This window comes from Solanum verrucosum, unplaced genomic scaffold (assembly GCF_900185275.1).
Source record: "Solanum verrucosum unplaced genomic scaffold, falcon-dt-bn FXZP01000004.1, whole genome shotgun sequence".
NCBI classification, from domain to species: Eukaryota; Viridiplantae; Streptophyta; class Magnoliopsida; order Solanales; family Solanaceae; genus Solanum; species Solanum verrucosum.
Window position 1 is genome coordinate 615,152 of NW_026020212.1, and position 23,747 is coordinate 638,898.

The 23,747-nt window shown below is 31.9% G+C and overlaps 1 protein-coding gene across 1 annotated transcript; it reads right to left on the reverse strand.

Annotated features, from left to right (window-relative positions):
• Positions 1-6,296: 6,296 nt before the first annotated feature.
• Positions 6,297-18,331, reverse strand: LOC125830556 (cadmium/zinc-transporting ATPase HMA3-like). Its single transcript, XM_049509739.1, is given in 12 exon segments — positions 6,297-7,061; positions 7,169-7,486; positions 7,775-8,929; positions 8,932-8,992; positions 9,063-9,265; positions 9,423-9,625; positions 9,889-10,216; positions 10,437-10,574; positions 10,662-10,917; positions 11,453-11,550; positions 14,891-15,148; positions 18,062-18,331. Coding segments are annotated over 12 exon segments (3,861 nt in total). The 5' UTR covers positions 18,270-18,331; the 3' UTR covers positions 6,297-6,426.
• Positions 18,332-23,747: the final 5,416 nt, after the last annotated feature.

Genomic DNA, 23,747 nt, shown 5'->3' on the forward strand with positions numbered 1-23,747 from the left:
TGAATAAATGGGGTAGGTCATTGTTACTTGGCTGAAATGGCCTAATAAGCGGGTTAAAATCCAATCCACCCATTTATTACTACTAAATTTAAATTTTAATTGCTTTATTTATTCTTTTATAATTTTTACTACCTAACATAACTATTATTATTTTTTCTTTATTATGAATATATATAACATATCAAATTTTTAAAAAAATTGTCTATTCGAAAGTATTTTGCTAAGATTTTTGATGGATCAATTTAGGCTAGATATCAATCCAAATTTTGAGACTTAAATTAATTGATTAAAATAAATTGAGCTAATAAATGAGTGAGTTAATAATCAATCCAAACTTAAACAATTTGACAATTTATAATATATTTTTTTGGAATCCCAGGATAACTCGCGGCCGCTACAACCTCTGTCCTTCGGGTGAGCGCTAGATAAACCCCCACTATGTATTAGCATGCAAATCACATAGGAAATATAAAAAATACTAAAGAATGATTGATCACGAGTTATCCAATAACCACCTCCAAATCAACTGAGCCATTTTATTAGCTAATTTTACTACCTCTCACTAACGTAATAAACAACATGACACTAATGGAGAAGAATCCTACTAGATTTATTATCAGTTTCGAAAAGTGTTATTTACACATCACCATCATCCACCTTTTCTTCAAATTTCAACACCACAAGTTTTCAACCCCAAAAAGATAAGGCATAAAAATCCATCAAGATATACTTTTAAAAAAAGTTTTCAAAATTTAAAATCTGAGGTCATATTCTAGGCATCTTTGACTAAACACAAGCTAAGGACAATCATAAAGGTAAGTAATTATTTCTTGAAAAGGAAACTAACATAACTATATAAGGAAATATTGTAAATATAAACACAAATGTTTATGCTATTACATAAATTCGACATATATATAAAAAATTTGAACTTAATAATCTCACATATATTTTAGCATAGAAAGCGTACATGATAGATAGAGCAGCAAAAAGACTCGTACATAAATTATTTTTTCTCCCTTGCTCTATCGTATATTAGCGACTTTAGTGATATAAGTTAACCCTAATTTATAGAGTGTTAACTTTACGTCCATCAATTAACGGAATGAATAGATGAGTCTTGCCCATTATAAAAATATCTGATAAATACAACTTATTTAAATATTTAAAAGGGGATAAATTTCCATTTCAATATTTATTTAAAGGCATGATAATTCTTCAAAAATAATCTACATATTAAGATGAAGTTTTTGCATTATTAGGCTTTTTTTTTTAGTACTCTCTGCCTTTTACCTTTATATTCCATTATTGTTATACAACATTTTTCTATAAAATCTCCCAACAGAAATTCAAACATATCAGAAGTAGGACCAAATGTAGATTTTTTGTGTACAAGAGTGACAGTACCAAGATATGGTTGTACTACATATGTTGTACACAAAATTAATAAAGTAGTTTATTAATTTAACGTGAAAAATATCCGGCTCACAAAAGTGAAAAAGTGTGACCTACTTCACTACAAGATTTGTCCCAACTTCACTAAAACAGTGAGCCTCAACATATCTTTAGATTAATTACAAACCCTTGCTTAATAGGAACTATCTCTAACCCCTAAACTATCAAAGTTAGCTAAAGTAATGTCTTAGAAGGTAATTCTCATCTTTTTAAAATAATTTTTTCTTCTTATAAAACTAATTTTTGTATAATTTTTTCTTCTTATAAAATGACAATTAATCTCATTGTACTTTGTTCTCTCGTGATAAAATGTTATTGAATATTAGACTTCATATATATAGTATTTTCTTTCTTTAATTAATAAATCACAAGTTTCATTAATGAACTTTAACATTGAGACATGATATTAAAAGTCAAAGCATGAAAGGAATCCCTAACATAAACAAGATGATGGGTTCACTTTTTAGTATTAGAATCACAAATTCATAGAATTAAAATTTTGGATCCACCTTCGTGCACTCATTCTATATACATTTTGACCATAAGGTGCTACGATGAGGTCTACTTGTGTTGATGATTTTAAGAACATCATTAGTTGTTCACGAAAACTCACTACCTTGGCTTCATCAAGTTCATTAGAAGGTCCAACAATCAACTTGGAAAGTGAAGGGGAATTCGCCAACATGAGCTTCAAGAAAATGAGTTCACATGGTGTCCCCTCAAACTCTTTTAGTTTCACATATTCAAGCTTCTCAAATTGTTGGTCAATACAATTTGGATTGGCTAGATAATGTATAACTTCATTTGTGCTTCTTGTACTCATGGTATTGAAAACCTATTGAATTTCATATGGTGCAAAAAGAAAAAAAGGTTAGTAATGCATTAGTGTAAAAACTTCTACACTTATAGCAACACTTTAAAATAAGACAGATAATTTACTACAACACGTAAAAGTTAGTTGATAGAGTAAAATTTCTTACAATACTATTGATGTATACATAATTTAACTCAATCGAAAATTATTGAAGGTGAGATAATCTTACATCTATCTCTAGTGAGTGCAAGGAAGGAGAACTTCCAATCAAGGAAAAAACACTAGAGACTTGGTTTACAATAGAGTAAAATTTCTTACAATACTATTGATGTATACATAACTTAATTAAACTCAATCGAAAATTATTGAAGGTGAGATAATCTTACATCCATCTCTAGTGAGCGCACGGAAGGAGAACTTCCAATCAAGGAAAAAACACTAGAGACTTGGTTTAGATCACCAATCTCAATGCGCAACTTTACATGCTCCAAATGGTGGAGTTTGGATGGAAAACTCTTTGGAATAATTTCTGCACCCAAAAGTTTGGTAAAAGAAAAAACCAAAATGAAAATAAATAAATTAATGGTTAAGTATATATGAGCTTAAACATTCATTGAGATCTCTATAATAAAATTTTGAAATATGTCTTGATCAACTTATACTTACCCGAATACAAGCATTACTCAAAGCAAGCCTGGTCAAATTAGGGCCTAAACAAAGAAGCCTTGACCATGTAATGAACCTCCCTTGTTCATAGTTTCCTGATTCTTCAAGGAATAAGACCATGCACAACACCCTAATATCTGAAAAGTTATCAAAAAAATCTGCACGAATTTCATGACTCTCATGAATAGTCAAGAACTCGATCTTAGGAGCAAATATGTTGAGGAAATGAAGGCCATCACAAAAAGTGAATGTTAAGGTTGAAAGTAATGGGATATTCAAGACGTGATTTGCTATGGTTGGATTAAATGTAATGAACTCCAAGTTCAATTCATGGAGATTTGGAAATAATGTGGTGGGACAAGGTAGGTTTACTATGCAATTGATAACATCTAAATACTTGAGAGTTGAGCAAGAAAATATGTCAAAAGGCAAAGTATAAGGATTGTGGTTGTAATTATTTAAGGTAAGTTCCTTGACATCTTTTTTTGTTACATAAGTAACCAAAGGTCAAGGTTTCGATGATCGCAAAATATAGTTTACAAATCCAGAACAAATTTGACTATGGATTCAACATGCTGCAAGATAATATTATTGTCAACTATGTTATAAAAATCATATTCAATCTCTTCCATGAACTTTTCATCATAGCTGAGAAATGTTTCCATTTCTTTGATAGAACACACATTTTTGTCAATTCTCGAATTGACATGTCCTTAAATATTTCATTGAAAATATCCTTAGGTAAATTAGAGATCTTGTCTATCTCCTTTTCTTCAACGATCACTTCTTTACCACAATGATTCATGTTCATCATTTTGTGTATGTAATACAAGCCAAACTTTAGTCCATATTTTAAGCAAATAAAGACAAATACATATTTCAAAGTCATTATGGATTAAAAGTCTTTCAAAACCTTCCTATAGTTCATCAAAAAAAAAAAAATGCTTCTACATAGGGGAAAGCCACATAGAATTGATACATCTCTAATGTAGATGAAAAAGTTAGATTGTAAATTAAATTATTCAATTAAAGTATGACAGAATTTTATGTTTGTGTATCCTAATAAAACATTATACATAGATATATCTACCTATAAATAGCTTGTTAGATCTAATGAATTTCACATGTATAACAGCATTAGATCTAAAATTAAATTTAATGCACAATTTATCAACTATGAATTTTAATTTATTCGGTTTACATGATTTTATTAGTTTGCACCATTTCTAAAATGTTCGGTAATAAGAAGAATTTCGTTTTTTTTTAAGTTTTACACAGCTACACACAATACACCAGGCCGAATAATTCATATAAAATTATTAAAATGAGAAAAAGAAGATAGAGTTCAAAGAACATAGAAATCTATTTTTCAAACAAATCAACGAAAGAAGAAAAAAATAAACTATACCTCAGATTTCTTGCATCCTTCGATTGTTTTGTATACTTCTAGAGTGTAATTAGAACACAATTAGTTGTATACTTATTTATATGCTTAATTACTTAACCAGTTCACACACAATTTTTTGGTCAAAAATAATTTATCTTGACTTATTAATTTATCTTATACAGTTTTTGCCAAAAAACTAATTATAGAATCTCACATTCTTAAATGCATTATAACTTTTTTTTCTATAAAAGATATTTCTACCTAACAAGATTTTTCCTGAATATAAAGTGGAGTCTAAATTTTGACATTCATTCAACTTAAATTTGGCTTTTTTTTTATTACAGATCCTCTTATTTAAATTGGATAGTTGAAATTTAATTACTATTAATTCTTTAATAAATAGATACGATCTTCTACTTTTTTTTGAACAAAGATATTTGTAAATATTTTTCTCATTGAAAATTTAAAAATTATCTATAGATGACATATGAGATCTACTAAATCTAGTAAAGTAAATTGGTATTGGTCTTTTTTTTTTAATCTCTGACTTTTCCCAATAAGGTTTATAACTAGTATGATTTTATTTTTATTCCTTTTATACCATCAAGCATCAATGATTAGTGAGTTGAGTTCTCTAGCACACCAGTATTACAAAGGTTTTTGCTGATCTTATTAATACAAACAATTGTGAGTTTTTGGAGTGTGGTGAATAGAGCTGTCAATATGGGCTGATCTATCCTATTTGGGCTAACTCATACAGACTCTGAAATTTGATGGCCCAGGTCAGGCTAGCCCTTTTTTTTTGTAGGCCAAAAAATGGTTAGCTCAATTCACAAGTACGTGGGCTATGAGTTGTGCAAGGTCAATCTACTTTTTTAAAAGTATAATTTTTTAAATCAAATTATAATTTTAAAATATTATCATAAATATCGACAAGACAATATTACATGGTGTTAGTGTTACTACTTGTTGATCAAATCCACAAATAAAATTATCTTTAAATAATTAAACAATTGGGTAATGATTCTTAATTCTAATCTTCTATTACCCATTGTTATTCATGAATTTAAGTGTTCAAATCAAGCTTTTGAAATGAGAAATTTGGGGAGAACCCAAGAACTTAGTAAAATGGTGATTGTGAACTGATTTTGAGTCCTTTTTGAAATGATTTTCAACAATGAGTTACTAAAGCCTTGAGTATTGTTTTCAAGCCTTGAGGCCGATGATAAATACCAATTATAGCCCAACAGGAAAGGAAATGGTGTTGGATGGGAATATACGGATTTCTCGAGAACCCTATAAATTTTATGCAAACTCAGTATTTATATTGAAAAAACCTACAAAATTTGGGAACTCCGTAGCAAATTAACCTCTTAGTCCAATGGTAGAAATGGAACCCACTTAAGCTTCTTTTTTTTCCCTCCTTGATGAGGGTTTGAATCCCTTTGGGCATTTATAATAATTTCTTAATATATGATTTTAGATGTCAAGAACAACTTTAAGTCTTGAATTCCCCTTGGTCTTAGCATTCTTTTTACGATATGGTTGTCAACTCTTTCTCGATCGGCGTGATGCCTATGGGATACACGTGTTTTGTACTCAATACTACTCTTGTAGTAGTGGACAATTTTACTATCTTTAGCAACGTTTGTACCGGTGACACTAGGTTTTGGGATTTATTTAACTTCTGCATTTCATATATCTTTACTTATGAATGATCGAGCTTTAAGTCTATTTAATCTATTGCTTTACTTCTTTAGAGTTTTTTCAAGTGTTTTTGTGTTGGAGGAGGCTTTGGCTTACCTACCGACCGTGTTAGGATAGGTATCATCATGACCTTGAATTTTGGACCGGGATATATAATAGGATTGAAAAATTTAGTTGTGCATAAATAAGCATAGTTGGCCTTGAACATGAGCTGATTTTTTCATGTAAATGACATTGAAGTTTCCAACATTGTTAGAATTCAGCAAATACACAAACCATTTTTAGGATTAATATACAAGCCATTGTAATAGCTATGTTAATACAAAATAGCATCTCAGCTTCTTGAAGATAAAATAGGTAGAAAAGTTGCAACATATTTACACTTTAAGATTGCATCTTACTCTAAAACAATTTCTGATAAACCTCCTCCAAAAGTTGCTGCAAAATGATTGTTCTTGGGGCAACATTCTTTTCTGAAGGTTTCACAGCATCCACCAATGTGTCTCTTCTCAATTGGCGAACAAACCTTACGACCACTGCAGTCTAGATGATGATGATGGTTGTCCCGTAAGATATTGATGGTTGATCGGGTGGTTGGACCACATTCTGCAGCATGCTTTCTGTAAACAGAGCGGACTTCGTGGCATGGTCTATAATTGCAACATCTTCTAACCAGCTTGGCTAGTTCTTCATCAGTAGGGGTAGTTGTAGAGTGAAATCCACAGTGACTTACCTGATCTTGTGGTGTATGTTTGCAGCTACTTGGAATGACCATGCTTTGTTTAATACTGTCACAATGAGCAGTTCCATTTTCGGATATGTCAATGCTATGGTCCTGAACTGAAAAACAACAATCTTGTGTTGCACAACTGTCATATGCTTTCTCTGGATGTGAATGATCGTGTTCCTTGTCCGAACAGCCATGTCCAACAGAATGATGTGGTTCCTCCTTGTGGGATGGATGAGCATGTGAATGACATCCATGGATGTCTACAGAGTCCAGGCTCTTATTATCTCCACAGTTCATTGAGCCTGAAAATTCTCAAATCTTGATTAACTAGTAGTTTTTTTTTATAGACATGATCGATATAGCACTGCTTAATCAAACATTTTATTGTAGGAGTAAAGGTTGTGCCTACCTGAAATTACAGTTTGACATGTTTGATTGGTGCTATCACAATGAGAAGTTTCCTGGATTCCAGCTTCTGATATGTCATTTATATCTCCTTGAACCGAATAACGACATTCTTCTAATGCGCAGCTGTCATATGCTTTGTCTAAATTTGGATGATGATCATGTTCCTCTTCACAGCAGCCATGACTAAGATCATGATTTGATTCTAAAACCAACCTTTTCTGCTCCGAAATCTTTTCCTTGGAGACTGGATCAGTAAGTGAATGAACACCGTGCTCGGTTGCAGAGTCTTGGCACTTGTGATTTCCACATGACCTCGAACCTGATAATATCAAAGCTAATCAACAAATAATTCTCATTATTGCACCTTATGCTTCAAAAAAAAAAAACTTTAATTTGTTTGTTCTCATGAATAAAGCTTGGCTGCTCTTCTCTGAATGCAGTATGTGAAAGCCTATGTGTTAGAGTGGCATATTTATCTAATATATAGACTACCTGATTTCAGGTTTAACCATCCCTTGTATTGGAAGACAGAAGGCCAAATAATACTTTCGATCCTATCGTTTGGTTTAAGGAGGGAAAAGGAATAAGAAGTAGACTACAGTCGTACCTGAATTAGCATTTTGGCATGCTGGACCAGACTTCTTTGAAGAGAATGGTTCAGAGTTAGCATGTGAATGACAAGAATTCTTGCTAGTGGTGTCCGAGCACTTTGTATTTCCACATGTCGTTGAGCTTGAAGTTGCAGATGGACTTTGTGGAGCACACACCTTGGACGCGCATGTTTGATGATCAGAATGTGAATGATGGATATTATTGTCTCTTGAGTCAGAACACTTGCTATTTCCACATGATTTAGGACCAGAAACTTCAGAGTGGCATCCATGAGCAGCCTTCTTGGTAGAGCACGCTTGAGGAATTTCGTGAGATCGACAACTATTTTTGTCAATTAAGTTGGAGCACTTGGTACTTCCACATGATTTGGAGCTTGAAGTGGCAACATGACATTGAGGAGCAGACGAATCTGAAGAACTTATTGAGGAGTTTGTCAAACAATGACAACTACTCTTGTGAATGGTGTCTGAGCAATTGTTACTTCCGCATGACTTTGATTCTGAAACTGCAGATTTGCATGCTGTAACAGACATCTTGGATGAGCAACACTGAGGATGCGAATGAGAATGATGTTGATTATTTCCACTCGACGTTGATCCTGAGGGGAAAGGTTGATGTCTTTGAACACACACCTCAGACGAGCATGATTGCTTTCTACATTCTTTTTGTGACTCAATATCAGAACAACATAGTTGAGGAGCCTTTTCTGACTTGCAACAAGAAGCTTTGTTTTTGTGGTGGTGAGCATGCGAAGAAGTAGAAGATTTACAACATTTTTTCTCATGTCTACGTGTAGCTCCTCGCAGCAGTAGCATGCTGTTCAAAATCACTAGCAAGCATGTCCCAGCATCTGCGAGGACAGCAGCCCAAACCAACGGATGACCTGCTATTGCCAATGCAACTATGGCACCTTTTGTACCAATTGCTATTATCATATTCTCAATTATTTTCCTTCTAACTCTTCTAGCAAGACGTGCAGCTTTCGGTATCCTTCCAATGTCATTTGTCATTAGTATAACATGTCCTGTTTCCTTCGCAAGCGCTGACCCAGAGATACCCATTGAGATACCAATATCAGCTGTTGCTAATGCAGGAGCATCATTAAGTCCGTCGCCAATCATTGCTGTTGGAGCTTCCTTCTGAAATCCTTAATGATTGTTGCCTTTTCCTCTGGTAAGAGTTCTGCTTGAAATTCATCCAAAGCTTCACCTAACTGCAAATACGTTTCGACTTAGCTCATTTGTATAAACTAGAAGCACTTTTAGATTTTCGATTAAATATACCTGATCCTGCACATGGTTGGCAGCTGCATAACAATCACCAGTGAGCATCACAGTTTTGATTCCCATCTGCTTCAGTTCTCTCATTGCATCCTTTACGCCAGTTCGACAAACATCAGAAAGACTGAAAATTCCAGCTGGAGAGGATCCCAAAAATATGTATCCAACAGACTTTCCTTGTATACTGTCACCCTCTAGTTCTGGCACTGAAATTTCAAGGCTAAAACAGGTCACGGATATCCGCAAAATTAACTAGAGAAATCACATACTTCTGAGAGTTTTTCATGTCTCTATTATGATCCGTGTGTTCTATCATTGCGATGATTATAAGCACAAGAAAGAAGATCAAGATCAGCCTTTTACCTGTAGTACATCCGGCTCTTGAAGAAATCCTTCTATTCCCTACATAGATTTCCATTCCATCAATTCTTCCATATATTCCCTCACCAGTAAAATTTTGAAACTGCTCCACTCTATCAGGCTTTGGCTCGACAGAATTTGATTGTGCATAGTCGACAAGAGCAGCTGCCATCGGATGACCTGACTTGCTCTCAATGCTTGAAACCCTGAAAACATTCACTAGATAATATAAGATCCAAACATGCTACTTTGACTCTATCGTGAACCACGGAGAGCCATTTCAGATACTTCAGTATGAGAATGTGGCATGCCTAGTTTCATCTTTTATGAATATATGCCACAAATCAATCCTGTTATATAACATTATCACTATCAACAATGTTAAGAAAACGTTATTACTCCACTGAGAGTGGTAGAAATGCTAACTCTCCTCGAGTTTTAAAATGACATGTATGAGTAGTAACCTTACCAGTAAAGAAGTGTATTGAGGCTAAGGCCATCAATGAGAGACCTGAACTCGGTCACTGCAAACTCTCCTCGAGTTATTGTCCCAGTTTTATCAAAAGCCATGATTTTGATTTTAGCAAGAGTCTCAAGGTACTCTGCTCCTTTGAACAGAAGACCTGATGTTGCTGCCTTTGAAAGTGCACAACACATAGCAACTGGTGTAGATAGCACAAGTGCACATGGACATGCACTCACCAAAGCAACTAAAGCCAAGCGATACCATTCTTTTCGGTTGTGAACCCTTAATGCGGTAGGAACTACTGCCAAACCAGCAGCTATAACCACAATTGCTGCAAAATATCACCAGCTGAAATCAGACTAAAGTATTGGAAATAAGTAGTTTAAGGGAAAGAGCAATGCGGTAGTGTGAGTCCCATGACGGAAGGCAGGCTAATGAGGACGGGTAAAAGAGAATGACTGTTAGACTAATGGCAAGCTTCCGAGGACAATGAAGTGATTAATAAGACAGAACACGAGTTCACATATAATTATGAAAGATTTATAACTAACCTGGTGTGTAATATTTAGCACATTTGTCAATGTATCTTTCAGTTTTTGACTTCTTGTTCTGTGCATCTTCTACAAGTTTCACCATCCTAGCCACCGCACAATCTTCAGCCAGAGCTGTAGTCTTAACACTGATATAACCTGAAGAAAGGAGCAAATTTCAATTAAAAAACAATACTTGAAGTTGTAAAACTTCAAAAATTGAAGTATGAATGAATACTATCTTACCATTTAGATTTGTAGTTCCAGCCCAGACCGTCGAGTCTTTTTGCTTAGAAACTGGAAATGACTCCCCAGTCAAAGTTTTCTCGTCCACATCACATTCCCCTTCGACTACAATTCCATCAATTGGTATAGTTTCACCAGCTTTCACAGCAAGAATGCTATTCAACTTGACTTGATCAACATTTACTACTTCTCCGTTTTCAGCTAAAACTGCTGTAGGAGGGACTATGTTCACCAGTGATGACATAACAGCAGTAGCCTACATAACCATGAAGGTTTTATTTTGTCATCATAATGAAATAACGATACAAACTTAGCGTAGCAGACACAAAACATTCATTGGCAATCTTTCGAACAAGGGGTGCAAATGATACCTTTAGTCAAAATGCACCATGCAAAGGGAGAGGGAAAACGTGTTATATATAGTATGAAAGACATTTTCACATGGTACGTGCACGTTTGAGCTTGACGAGGCGTTTCCTAAGAGATAAATCTGTTTGGGTCAAATTAGCGGACAATATGTACTATGTGCTTTGATTGTGGCAAATATGATATCAGAAACAGACTCATACAATATGATAGTTAGGCAAACCTCAGCAAGGACACTCATTTCCTAAGGGGGTGTATGTGGCACACTCATGACATAGGGCGAGTAAACGAGTGCAAGTCAAGAAGAATGACTAGCAAACTTTTAACATGGTATGTGCAATTTTGGGCTCGATGTGGCGTATACATATATACATGATACATATATACATTTCAATTTTCTTGTATGAGGACAAAAATTCACCAACCTTGTGACTTGCCCTTGACTCTAGCCATTCAGCAATAGTGAATAAGAACACAATAGTAGCAGCTTCCCAATAATCATGTAAAACTATTGATCCAGCAACTGCACATCACAAAACAAGTCATAAAATTAATATTTGTATTTTGTACCTTCATTTTTTATTTTTTCCAATCACTATTCTCATTATATTTATACCTTGTGACTAGTAGATGCGGAGATATGAAATGGATGATGATTTTACTTTAAATATTATCTCGGTTATTATAAAAAAAATTATTATTATCTTTCTTAAATAATAATTATAATATTTTTTTTCTATATTATTGGTGTTTATTTGAATTTATTTGCAGAATTATTCAAAATTTCACTTTTTGTTTATTTTTTTAGTAATAAAATTATAAAACTGAAAACAAATGAGATATATGTTTCGTAAATTCATGGTACTTACGTCCTGTGTTTCGAGGCTTACGCCTTACCCTATGTTACGTAAAACACCTCGCTTCACGCCTCCGCTTTTTAAAGCACCAAATCAAACTAAATATTGTCGAATTTTATAATTAAAATAAAAATAAAAAATTAAAAGAATTATCGATTTTGTTTTTTCTACAATCACCCCTCAATTTAAAGATGGTAAAAGCAACAAGATTCTTAAGCATTTGTCAAAAAGATACATCACAATTCATAAAGATAGAAGTTAATAAGAGTTTTAGTGACGTTTTCTTCTACAAAGAATCTTATCTTTCTACTTTTTTTAAAGATAAAGTTTTTGAAATGCCTAAGGAAAAGTCACCTTTGTGCTTTTCACCTCAAATTTTCCATCTAGTAAGTAAGGGGTTGTCGGGTAGTTGGTCTGAACGTGAGTTACGCAGGTAAATTTCTTTATAGGTAATATGGTGTTTGATTTACAATATAAAAACTGTGCATAAGTAATAAATGTGTAAGCTATGATGAAAATTGTGTATCGTTTTATGCATGTTCATAGAAGGTTGGATAATTAATACATGTATAACTAATAAATGAATAACTAATTTTTGCATCTAAAATAATACATAATTTTTTTCATAATTAATCCTTAAGGGTTGTTTGGGAGCTAGATAAGAAACAAGTTATTCATGTATTAATTTACATATAACTTATACAACATAGTAGGTAGATAGAAAATAAGTTATTCATGTATAAAATTAGTATGATGTTTGGTTGACAATTTAGAAACTCGCATAAGTAGTATTCCCATGTGTAAGTTATGAGAGAATCTATCTATTATTTTATGCAGGACAGAAAATGGAATAACTAATACATGAATAATTAATCCATGCATATCTAATTCTTGCATAATAGCTATAATATATATATTCACTCATAAATAATCTCTACCTTACTAATAACTACATAACTCTAACTTACTACCAAACCACCCCTTATATTATTAATATCAGTATATAACTCTAACCGACTCTCAAACAACACTAACTGCATTATTGTAGTTATGAACAAAATTGCTTTTATTTTTACCTCTGTAGAAAAATGGAGGACATTATACTTTATGCTAAATAGAAAATGAACTTTAAAGAAATCTTCAGTGCTTATTTTCTAGCTTCAAATTTTTTTAATTCATTTTTGGGGAACTCAGTTAACTGTCTGGAGACTGGCATTTGGAATTATCCCAATAAAGCCCACAAAAAAAAACGATTTTTCTTAGTTACAAATTAAAGCTAATATAATTTGCATATAATTAGTATGTATACATTATATACACTGTTTATATGTAAAATATTTTACTCTTGTTATACACTTCGTTTACTTACTATGGGCATATATCCACAACGATTACAATTAAGTGAGTGAACATATATAAAAATGTTCCCCACGTGCCAATTTAAGATTATAAATTTTTTTAAAAAAAATTAATATCTTATATATGCACACTTAATTTATTTTTATTTTAAAATTTTATATTTAGTCAAATTAAGACATATAAAATGAAAAGAAAAGAGTATGACAAAGAAATTTGATACTCCCTCCATCCTCTTTTAGTTGTGCTTTTCGAAAGTCAATTTCACTATTTTTTAAAGTTAAATTGGATTACATTAATTCGATATTTTAAACTAAAAATTTAGATATTCAAAAACTATACGAGAAGTATTATAAATTACAATTTTTTTGCATATTAATATGATGAAAAATATATCGTAAAATTAAAATTCTTATTATTTAACAGTAAAAAAAACTCATGATAATTGAAAAGGAACGGAGAAAGTACTCGTCAAATCAACTTTTTTTCTATAATCTATAAAAGGGCAAGAAAGTGTTGGTGCAAATTAAAGTCATTTTCTTTGCAATTATTTGAGGGGAAAAGGAGAAGCGTTACACATTTACACATTACTAATGTTGGCACCTTTTTTTATTTGGTGCTTTACACCTAGGAATTCCATTTGTGGTATATATATTGTGATAATTACACAAGCAATTTTGTAATTTTCCTTAATAGACAAAACTTGTGTGGGATTCAAATTCTTCTTATTCTTTTTTTCCAAATCACATCACATCTTGCCTTTTGCATTCATTTTAGGGATTTTCTAACTCCCACATCAAAATAATAGTTTATACATATTTGTTTTTGTACATAATATACATATTTTATACATAATTAATACATGTCGTTCTTATTAAAAATAGATGTTCATTAATACTTGTTATTTTCATAAAACCAATGCATAAATGACAGTGTTCTAAAATAAGCAAATTATAATTAATCCCATAATTCTTATTAGGAGATTTAGATGGGAACATTGTTGAGAAAATGAGTATTTCTAGTAGTGATAGGATTAAAGAAGATTACTTTTTAGTAGTACTAGGTCACTTGAAAATACACATAAAATACACTATCAATCATCCCATGATTTCATTTTTTTTTTAAAGATACTAGGTGGTCCAATAACATTAGCATCTAAAACCCCAAGAATCATCCCTCTCACTCCAATCTTGTGTGTTAGTTAAAGGTGCATTATTAAATATACAATATCTAATTCCCCTATATGGTTCATGCTTATTAATGATATAATGAATCACAAAGCATAATCAAGAATCAAGATTCAAGCACCACAATAAAAGAGTGTATATCCAAGCTAATAAATCAAAAGCAAGAGACAAATTTCCATCACAAAGCTTAATAGTAGGACCATGTATCAATTCTAAACAACCATATGCACAAAACATTTTGTATTCACACCTGATTAAAAAAAGAGTCATCATACTCTAATCAGATGCACAAAACATTATGTATTCACACAAGATTAAAAAAAAGAGTCGTCATACTTTGATGCAATCATTCACGATCAATCATTTCACGACTCAAACTCATGACAAGTTATAGGTCACATAGCGACAACTTTACTGTCCTATATTCACGACAATAATTAAAGAATAAAATAAGGGAAAGTACCTGCAATTAATACAAGAATGTTGATGTCAAGTGTGAAGTTGCGTATGGCAGCAATACCCCTAAAAATAATAGGGGGAATTCCAACAGCAACAGCAACAAGTGCTAACCATTGGAGAGGTAAGAAAAAATACTTCAAAAATGAAAGAGCAAGAAAAATTCCACTACCAATTGCAAATGGACTTGGCCATTTCTTTTGGTAGTTTTGCAATCCTTTCACTCTTATACTTGCTTCTAGCCTTGCTTGATTCAATGCTTTAACTACAAAATAAAATTAAAAAAATTACAATGATTAGTAAAATTAAAGATATATCAACTCATGTAATGGAAGTTAATAACAAATTACAATAACTATTTTTGGTTCTTCATCTGTTCCAATTTATGTGATGCAGTTTGACTTTGTATAGAGTAAGATGTTTGTGTGGTTATAAATCATTTCGTTCGGGGTAAAATGAGAATTTTAAAATTAAATTATTACTAAATATAAAAATGTATCATTTTGTTCTTCATTTGCTCTTATCAATTAAAAAATGCTTACATTAAGGTGCAATTTAGCTAAAAAGGGGGTAAGTTCCTACAACTACTCTTCAACACAAAGAAGGTGCAAAGCCACAAATGAGTCAAAATATTTTCTTTGAGAATTCAATAAAGCCCCATCACCAAATTATTAACAACTAGAAAGCTAATAGGGCCGGATTTAGGAGGGATCAAAGGTATTCATTCGAACTTTCTTGACAAAAAATTATATATGCATATATATATACTTTGAATTTCCAGAATACAAGAATAAAGGTTGGATTCGTAGTTTAGAAGATTCAAAATTTACCATTTAAGATTGCAAATTTAATTTAAATCTCAAATATTATATTTTTTTTATTTTCTCGAACTTCCTTAATAAAAATCCAAAATTCGTTACTGATATCGATAATAAGTCAGAGGGCTAATGGAGGAGAGGTTTTGAAGTGGAAACACGTATGTAGGGAACATATATGGTGTGACAAGATGGAAACATTGGAAAGCCAACTAATTAGTTTTATTAATTATTTTTATTAAGAACTAATTACAACACATAAACGTGTAATGTTTTTAGATTTATTAGAATAATTATCACACAAATATTCTCTGATCCTTACTTGATATGTGATACCCTTTTATTTAAAAAAATTAAAATAAGAAGATACTCTGTAAATCTTTGGGATTGATTTCACACTTTGGTGGTCACGACAAATCATCACTCACTATTTTTAATATCTCCTTTGGTAATAATTTATGTAAAGGAGTTTGACTGATCACGTAATTTTAAAAATATTAATTTTTTTTTAAGACTATGAAATTTTCGTGGACAAATCATTTTAATAAAGATAAAATAGAGAGATTTATGATCAAATTATAATTAAATATAAAAAAATCAAGAGTGTTAGGAAATATAACCTAACAAGTAATATGAATTTGTTCAACCCAACTTCTTCTTCTTTTTTCTTTTTTTTACCCAAAAGAGAATTCATACATGTTTAGATTTTTCGAAAGTTAACTTTCGTTCCTCAAAACAAATAATTTTTTCAAAAGTATAACTTTATATTCTTACATAATAATATTTTATAAATTAGGTTCGGCACTTTTAAAGAACTTAGGTACTACTAGACATAACTTTAATTTCTAAAAATAAAAATTAAAAATCAATTCATTTAAAAGACAAATTATGCAATTAATTAAAATAAAAATAGTTCATACTTTTTCTTCCGTCTTAATTACTCAATCTAATAATACTAAGAATGGTATCAGCAAACATCACATGAATAAATGAAAACCGTTTCTGCTTCCTATTTTGGTGATTTCTATTACCAAAAAATTAATTAAAAATCACAAACATCACATGAATAAATGAAAAAATCGCTTCTTAATTATTTATTTTAAATTAATTAAAAACAAATTAAGTCACTCAAGAGAAGATGAAGAGTGGTACTCCTTTTATTCTATTACCCCTTAATTTTAATTTTGTTATTTAGAACTGATATATTCTTGTTTAAAAAATAACTTATATATAGTTTTGTTATTATAAAAGTAGTTCACATATACCTCTTCGTTACAATAATGTCACACATATATCATTTTCATCTAATGAAAGTAAAAAAAGAATTTTAAATTTTAATTTTCAAATTTTGATTTTTTTAAAAATAATTTATGAGAATATATGATCTTTCTGGCATATGAATGACTTCTTTAATTATCATTATTTGAGTTTTTTCTTCTTATTTTTTTTTCCTTCATTTTTTTGTGTAGAAATATGAAAAATAAATAAAAAAACTGTAAATGAATTAAAAGAAAAAGTAAGAAAAATATTTAAACTAATATTTTTGTGGCTATATTAATTTAAAACTATTTTTTGCAGCTATATATAAATCATTTATATAACAAAAAAGATGCAATTTTATAACGAAAGAATATTAGCTCTAAAGAACAAAATGCATATATCAAATTTTTTTCCTTTCATTATATGATCTGATTGGCCAGGATAAAAGGCATTTAAAAGTAATAATACTAAATATGTTATGACATTTGTGTGTTTACACAATCATGTCATTCAAGGCAAGACGTCAAGTATAAAGTTAAATTATTTCGTTATTATTTTTATTTTTTTAATAAATTGAAAGCGAACAGTGCCACCTAATTAAATTTAGGGAAGGGAAAAAAAAGCAAATATTAATCCCTCCATTTCATGTTCTTTTAATTTGACATAAATATAAAATTTAAATTAAAAATATATATAATTTATCAAAAATAATATTTAAATCAACAAGTCAGTCAAACTATTTAAATAAAAAAAATCAATATTAAATTTATAAATATCATTCTTCTCTTTTAAGAAAAATAAGCTATATAAATTACAACAAAGAGTGTATCAAACACAAGATGAAGAAGAAGATAGAAAAAAAATATAGAGCACTTAAATATAAAGATCGAATTATTATGCCTATGGTCTTTTTTTTTGGCTGATTCGTCTAAGTGCAAAGAAAGTAAACAAACTATAATATGAATTGTGATATCTTGACAAGAATTATCACTTTGATGCGACTCTTTTCCAGATTCTACGTTCATGTGAGATACTTTACACACCAAGAAAATAAGTCACATAAATTAAAACAGACATAATATTAATAATTATATGTATCTTACCAATTTGTTGTTGAGAAATGAGAAGAGAATCATGAGTAACAATGACAGTCTTTGTTGTGACAATTACTGAAACTTCTTTAACACCATGAAGATTCTTGAGAATTTTCTCAACCAAAACAACTTCTGATGTACAACAAATTCCAAGAACATCAAAATAGCTCTTGCTTAGCTTATTTATATCACTATTAATTTTCTCACTTTCTTTCATTTTTTTTTTCTTTTCTCTTTCAAAAAGTTCAATTTTTTGTGCTTCTAAGGGGATAGAAGAAAAAGAAAATAAATGAAAAAAGAAGGGACTAATTCTTGGTTTCTTATGAAAACATGCAAAGAATGAGAGAAGCACTAAAATTTGGGGGTTTAAATAAGAGTAGCATGTCACCCCACCCCACCCCACCCCACCGTATCCTCAAGAAAGAAAAGCTTATAAGAAATGTATAACATCACCTTTAGCTTTTCCTCTTTTTGATCTTTTCCAACTTTGAGTTTATACTTTATTATATGTATTATTTTATTATCATCACTGATATAAAAAGATTTAAGTAATCTATATGAAATGAAAGATAATTTTATTATTTTATTTGCGTATTGTTATGTAACGTAAAAGATTACTCTCTTCGTTTCAAATTGCGTGATACAATTTAAATTTCGAAAGTCAAACAGTTTAATTTTAATCGTGAATTTGGAAGAAATGTTTCCAAATGTTATTGAAATAAGATTTACATATTCACAAAATTGCATAAAAGTGATATAAATCACAATAATTTAAAATTCATAATATTTCAAATAAATATGCAAAAATTATAATCAAACATAGACTCGTGCTCCATTTGGGACAAAAGGAGTATTTATCTCGGGGTTTTAAATGGAAAAATTACTTGAATAGGTACCTTTTAATAAATAATTACTAATTTTAGTGATACTTTTTATTTATTATCATTTATAGCAATATATAGCAATACTATGATAAATCTGCAATATGTATTAAAAGTGAATTATGTATGCAATATATATGTATTATAATTGTTTTAAAATATATTATGCTTGTTTGGTAAGAAATTAACACATTATATTATAAATGTATTAAAATGTACTATTCAAAAACTTGTATTATATGTGTTTTATAAATTATTCTCTGTAATATGTATTAAAAATGTATTATAAATGTATTAAAAGTGATCGAGTGAAAAAAATGTTATTACTATAAATAGTAAATATTGTTGAACGGAAGGAGTAGTATATTTATGTTAGCTTCCCTTTTAAAAATATTAGTGCCCACTTAACTCTCAAAAGAGTACAATGAAGCACTTACTTTTGGGCCTAAAATTTTGAACCCCCAAAACTTATTAATATTATTATAGGAAACTTTTAAAAATGACTATAATTTGCACTTGATTAGAGATTTATAGTTATAGTTTGCTTAATTACGAATTATAGCTATATATTAGAGGTAGAAAAGAGGCGAGCGAGACTAGGAGAGATACAGAAGCAGGTTTAAATGACTATAAAAATGGAGTCCCCATAAACTCCAAGGTTTTAACAAACAACTAACCAAACTAATGCGGAAATTCAATCCCTAGAGCCTGAAAGCCATTGTACCAAAACTCTACTAACGACAAGTCTAAGAACAAGGGGTACAACCCCGAAACTAAACAAACACCTTAAACAAATAGCCTGAGTCCGAAAAGAATGGACTTAAACAAGAGAGATCCATGGCTGCCTGAAAGGACTGGCTCACCCTTGAATCCGGTCACGCTCAATAGTCACCTAGTTGAGGTCTATCAATAGCCACCTGAAGATGCCCTGTACTCAACAAAGAAAGAGCAAGTGTAGTATCAGTACACAACCACAGTGCACTGGTAGGATCACACGGCTATCCCAATAAGTAAAACGCATGCAAGTAACCACAATATTATAAAACAGGCATACACCGAACATATACAATACTAGTCCTCTTTTCATGATCAATGAAGCATCCCACATTCTCAATAATACACATTGGTTATCAATTTAGAGCAACATACAGTCTTTCAATATCAATCATCATTAGACATGAACATAATCATCACAAGTAGATACACAACACAATTTAATGGTCCTCGCACAGAACCCAATTCAATGGTCCACTCATAGAACCCAAACCCAAACAGTTAGCATACTGGTTCGTGGTACCCGATCCAAGTTAGTGTGCTGAAACGTGGCAGTCGATCCCACGTTTATGCCGGAACGTGGCAACTGATCCCATATTTATACCGGAACGTGGCAACCGATCCCATGTTTATGCGGAACGTGGCAACCGATCCATTCAACAAACCACAATCACAATCACAATGTATATTCTTGCAATCATGCAACAAGAGGTGATTCATGGCATACAATTATTCAATTATCCTCATTTACGATTAGGGTGATCAATAATGCAACATTCACATACATACATGTATTATAATGAGCAATTACAAACATATGTCAAACCAATCATGAAATCACAACCATCACCTACCTCGAATCCAAGATTGAATCCCCTAAGACACTTGAATCTTCCCTTTCTAGATTCTTTTCGCTTGTTCTAGGTCTACAAACAACAATTTATCCGCAAGAATCAACAATCAAAGGTCTAATTATCCGGATTATAACAAACCCAATAACCCTAGACCAAATCCAAGATCCCAATACCAAATTAGGGATTCTTGCACCATAAATCATAAATCAAAACCCTTCCCCATTGATAATTACTCAAGAAACTACGTTTTACGGATCAAAAAATGGATTCGGGGAGTTAAAACCTTACCTTTAGCCTCAAGAATAGTGAAAAAGGTCACCTCTCAAAGTCGAAAAGCGTAGAATGAAGACATTTTGGGGTTTATTTACGACCTTAAGTTGCGTCTGGCCCGCCACAGCGGCACCCACCCTGCTAAAGCGGCTCTGCCCTAGCGGCAGAAATCCCGCCCCAGCGGCTTACATGGAACCAGTGAGCTATTTTAATAATTCCAAGACCCCCATTTCACAACACACCTTTAACCAACGACGCTAAGAAAATACAATTCACGCTAAGATCGATTTCGGAAGTACTACTCACCCGAATTCTATTCCGTAAAGTTGTACAAATTCCTTAACGACTTATCTAACCACTCATGTAATTAAAATCAACGAACTCCAAAAGTTACTTGACTTGAGCCTTTCCTTTCTGAGTATAATCTGAATCACGATAATCTATTCAAACAATTAATCACAATCACAATTCGAGTCCAATGACACCAAAATCAAGAAATTTAGGGAAAAAGGGCAAAACGGTCCAAAAGTGTCATATCGGAAAACGATACCCAAATCTGGAAATTTTTAATGTAAAATGATCCTTAAAGTATTTGGAAGCTAATGGTGAAAACTAATTTGAAAACGGAGTTGAAATCAATTCACAAACTCAATTTAAAGGAAAATTCACGTTCTTGAAGAAGCCTAAAATATTCGGATCCGAAACCCCGACTCGAAAATGAAATATCTCTTGAAAAAACATCTTTCCCATGCTTAGATAAGTTCAAATATGAAATTTCATCAAAAACAGAGTTAAGATCGACTTTGAAATTCTCGATTTATCAAACTTTAACTTTATCGGGAAAGTCCAAATTGTACGCGGTTAATATGATGAAAATAATCGATGAATCAATAATTTTATGTTAAAATCAGTTTACCCATGACATAAGGATCGTAAATATACCTTTTTCATCAAAAAGGGAGTCCAAATGATAAAACCTCAATTTCTCCCAAGAAATTTACGGATAGGGAAAAAAAATCTGATAAAGAAATTATGAGAAAATGTAGAATTGAAGATTGAATACTAACCCTCATAATAATTCAAGAAGAAACCCGTAAGAATCACTCCATTCCGATCTCTAGAACTCCCGATATGCTCAAAATACCAAATGAACACAGTCTGAGATTTTTATAACAGTACATGACTGTTATGCACCAGAAAAACAGCAGTTAATCTTTCACTAAAAAGGCCGTAGTTTCCTCATACGCTAGTGAAATGACCCGATTCTTTTTGTAAATGTCTTAAATAATGATACGGACCTGCTCGTTCAATCAGAGCTCAATTTCATGCTCGTTTGCCCAGTCAAATATCATTTCTACTCGGTAAACAATTATTTTTTATTTGCGATAAAAGTCTAATCTCGGGTTAGCGAAAATGCACCAAAATTTGCAGATAAGTCCTATAATTCATGCTTAAAATTTCAGAACCTTGGAAATAATTTTTCGACCTTTAAAACTAATAATGAACCATTTAGTTGCCACAATTTGCTGAAATAGTGTCAAAGCATCCAAGAAGATTAAAAGCTCACCCAAAACTCATTTGGCACTTCCAAACACAAACCAAATATGCTACTAGCTTGAAAATGATATTTCGGACTCAATGAAATCGTCGGAATTTGAATTCGATGTCTCCTTGACCCGGTATCCGATAAGGCGTCAAGAAACTAACTTTAGGCTCAAAAATTCGAAACGCACTCGGGGCCTCTAAAAATTCAACCAAGACTCATTCTAGACTTAGAATCACCCCCTGAATCCAACGGTGCCCTCAAAATTCCATTTCGAGCACCGGAACCTCGTTTGTTTATCAAAGTCGACTCTTGATCAAAATTTTACAATTTTAGCAACTTAGGACCTCAAATCTTCGTTTTAACTCCAAATTCGACTCCGTAAATTCTCATAGACCCGTTTCGACATTCTAAAACTGCTGGAATCGACGGAAATCCGATTCGAGTCTCGAAACTCCAAATGACTCGAAGTAGCACTTTTAACCAAACTTTAACTCTTAAAAACTCAACTTTCCAAAAACTCAATTTTTCATCAATTTTCCTTCAAACCAGCTTCGAAAATACAACAATTAGGACTCGGGGCAATTATTGGGAGGGGTAAAACGGTCATTTTATGATAATATCCAAAAATGACCTTTAGGGTCATTACATTATTCACCACTAAAAATCATGTTCGTCCTCGAACATAAAGTAAAAGAAGGCAAAAAAATACTCGACGCTATCAACCCCGAGGTGAAATTTCCGAACTCAATAATTACTACTCCAAACGAACCCATTCTTAAACCTTATCCCAAAAATCCATATAAGGATTCCCAAATCAATCTTGACAACTTAACCCTCAAAGGGTTATTTCAAACCACGGACTAACTCAAAGACTGAATCTGAATCTAAGATCTCACAACCACAACGTATTTACCATGACAAACCCCTAATCATGTAACCACGAGAGAAATTTCGGAATCAATAACCACAGAAAAATCAAGGATGAACCTAAATCAGTCACCAAGCTCTCACAACACACGAACCATCACCGACTCTAGAAAAAATTCCATTCTCATTACCACATTTCCACAAGTCTGAGTCATACTAATCTGATGCATATCCATCGAGCACCCATCTTGGAATAATCACGCTTATCTAACCCACAGATAGAAATGATCAAGTATCCAACTGATGATCGACCCATCCAAGCATATAAAACCTCTAAGGATGCCACCAAAACACTGAAGTAGGATCCGTAATTGTAGACAATTCCAGCAACGGAAGAACTAGGCCCACGTGCCACCTAAGCATCGAACTACACCTAGCTGAACCATACATACAGGGGCAAGATAAATACCAAAATAGCCAAAAACTGTAGCCACATACGGTAG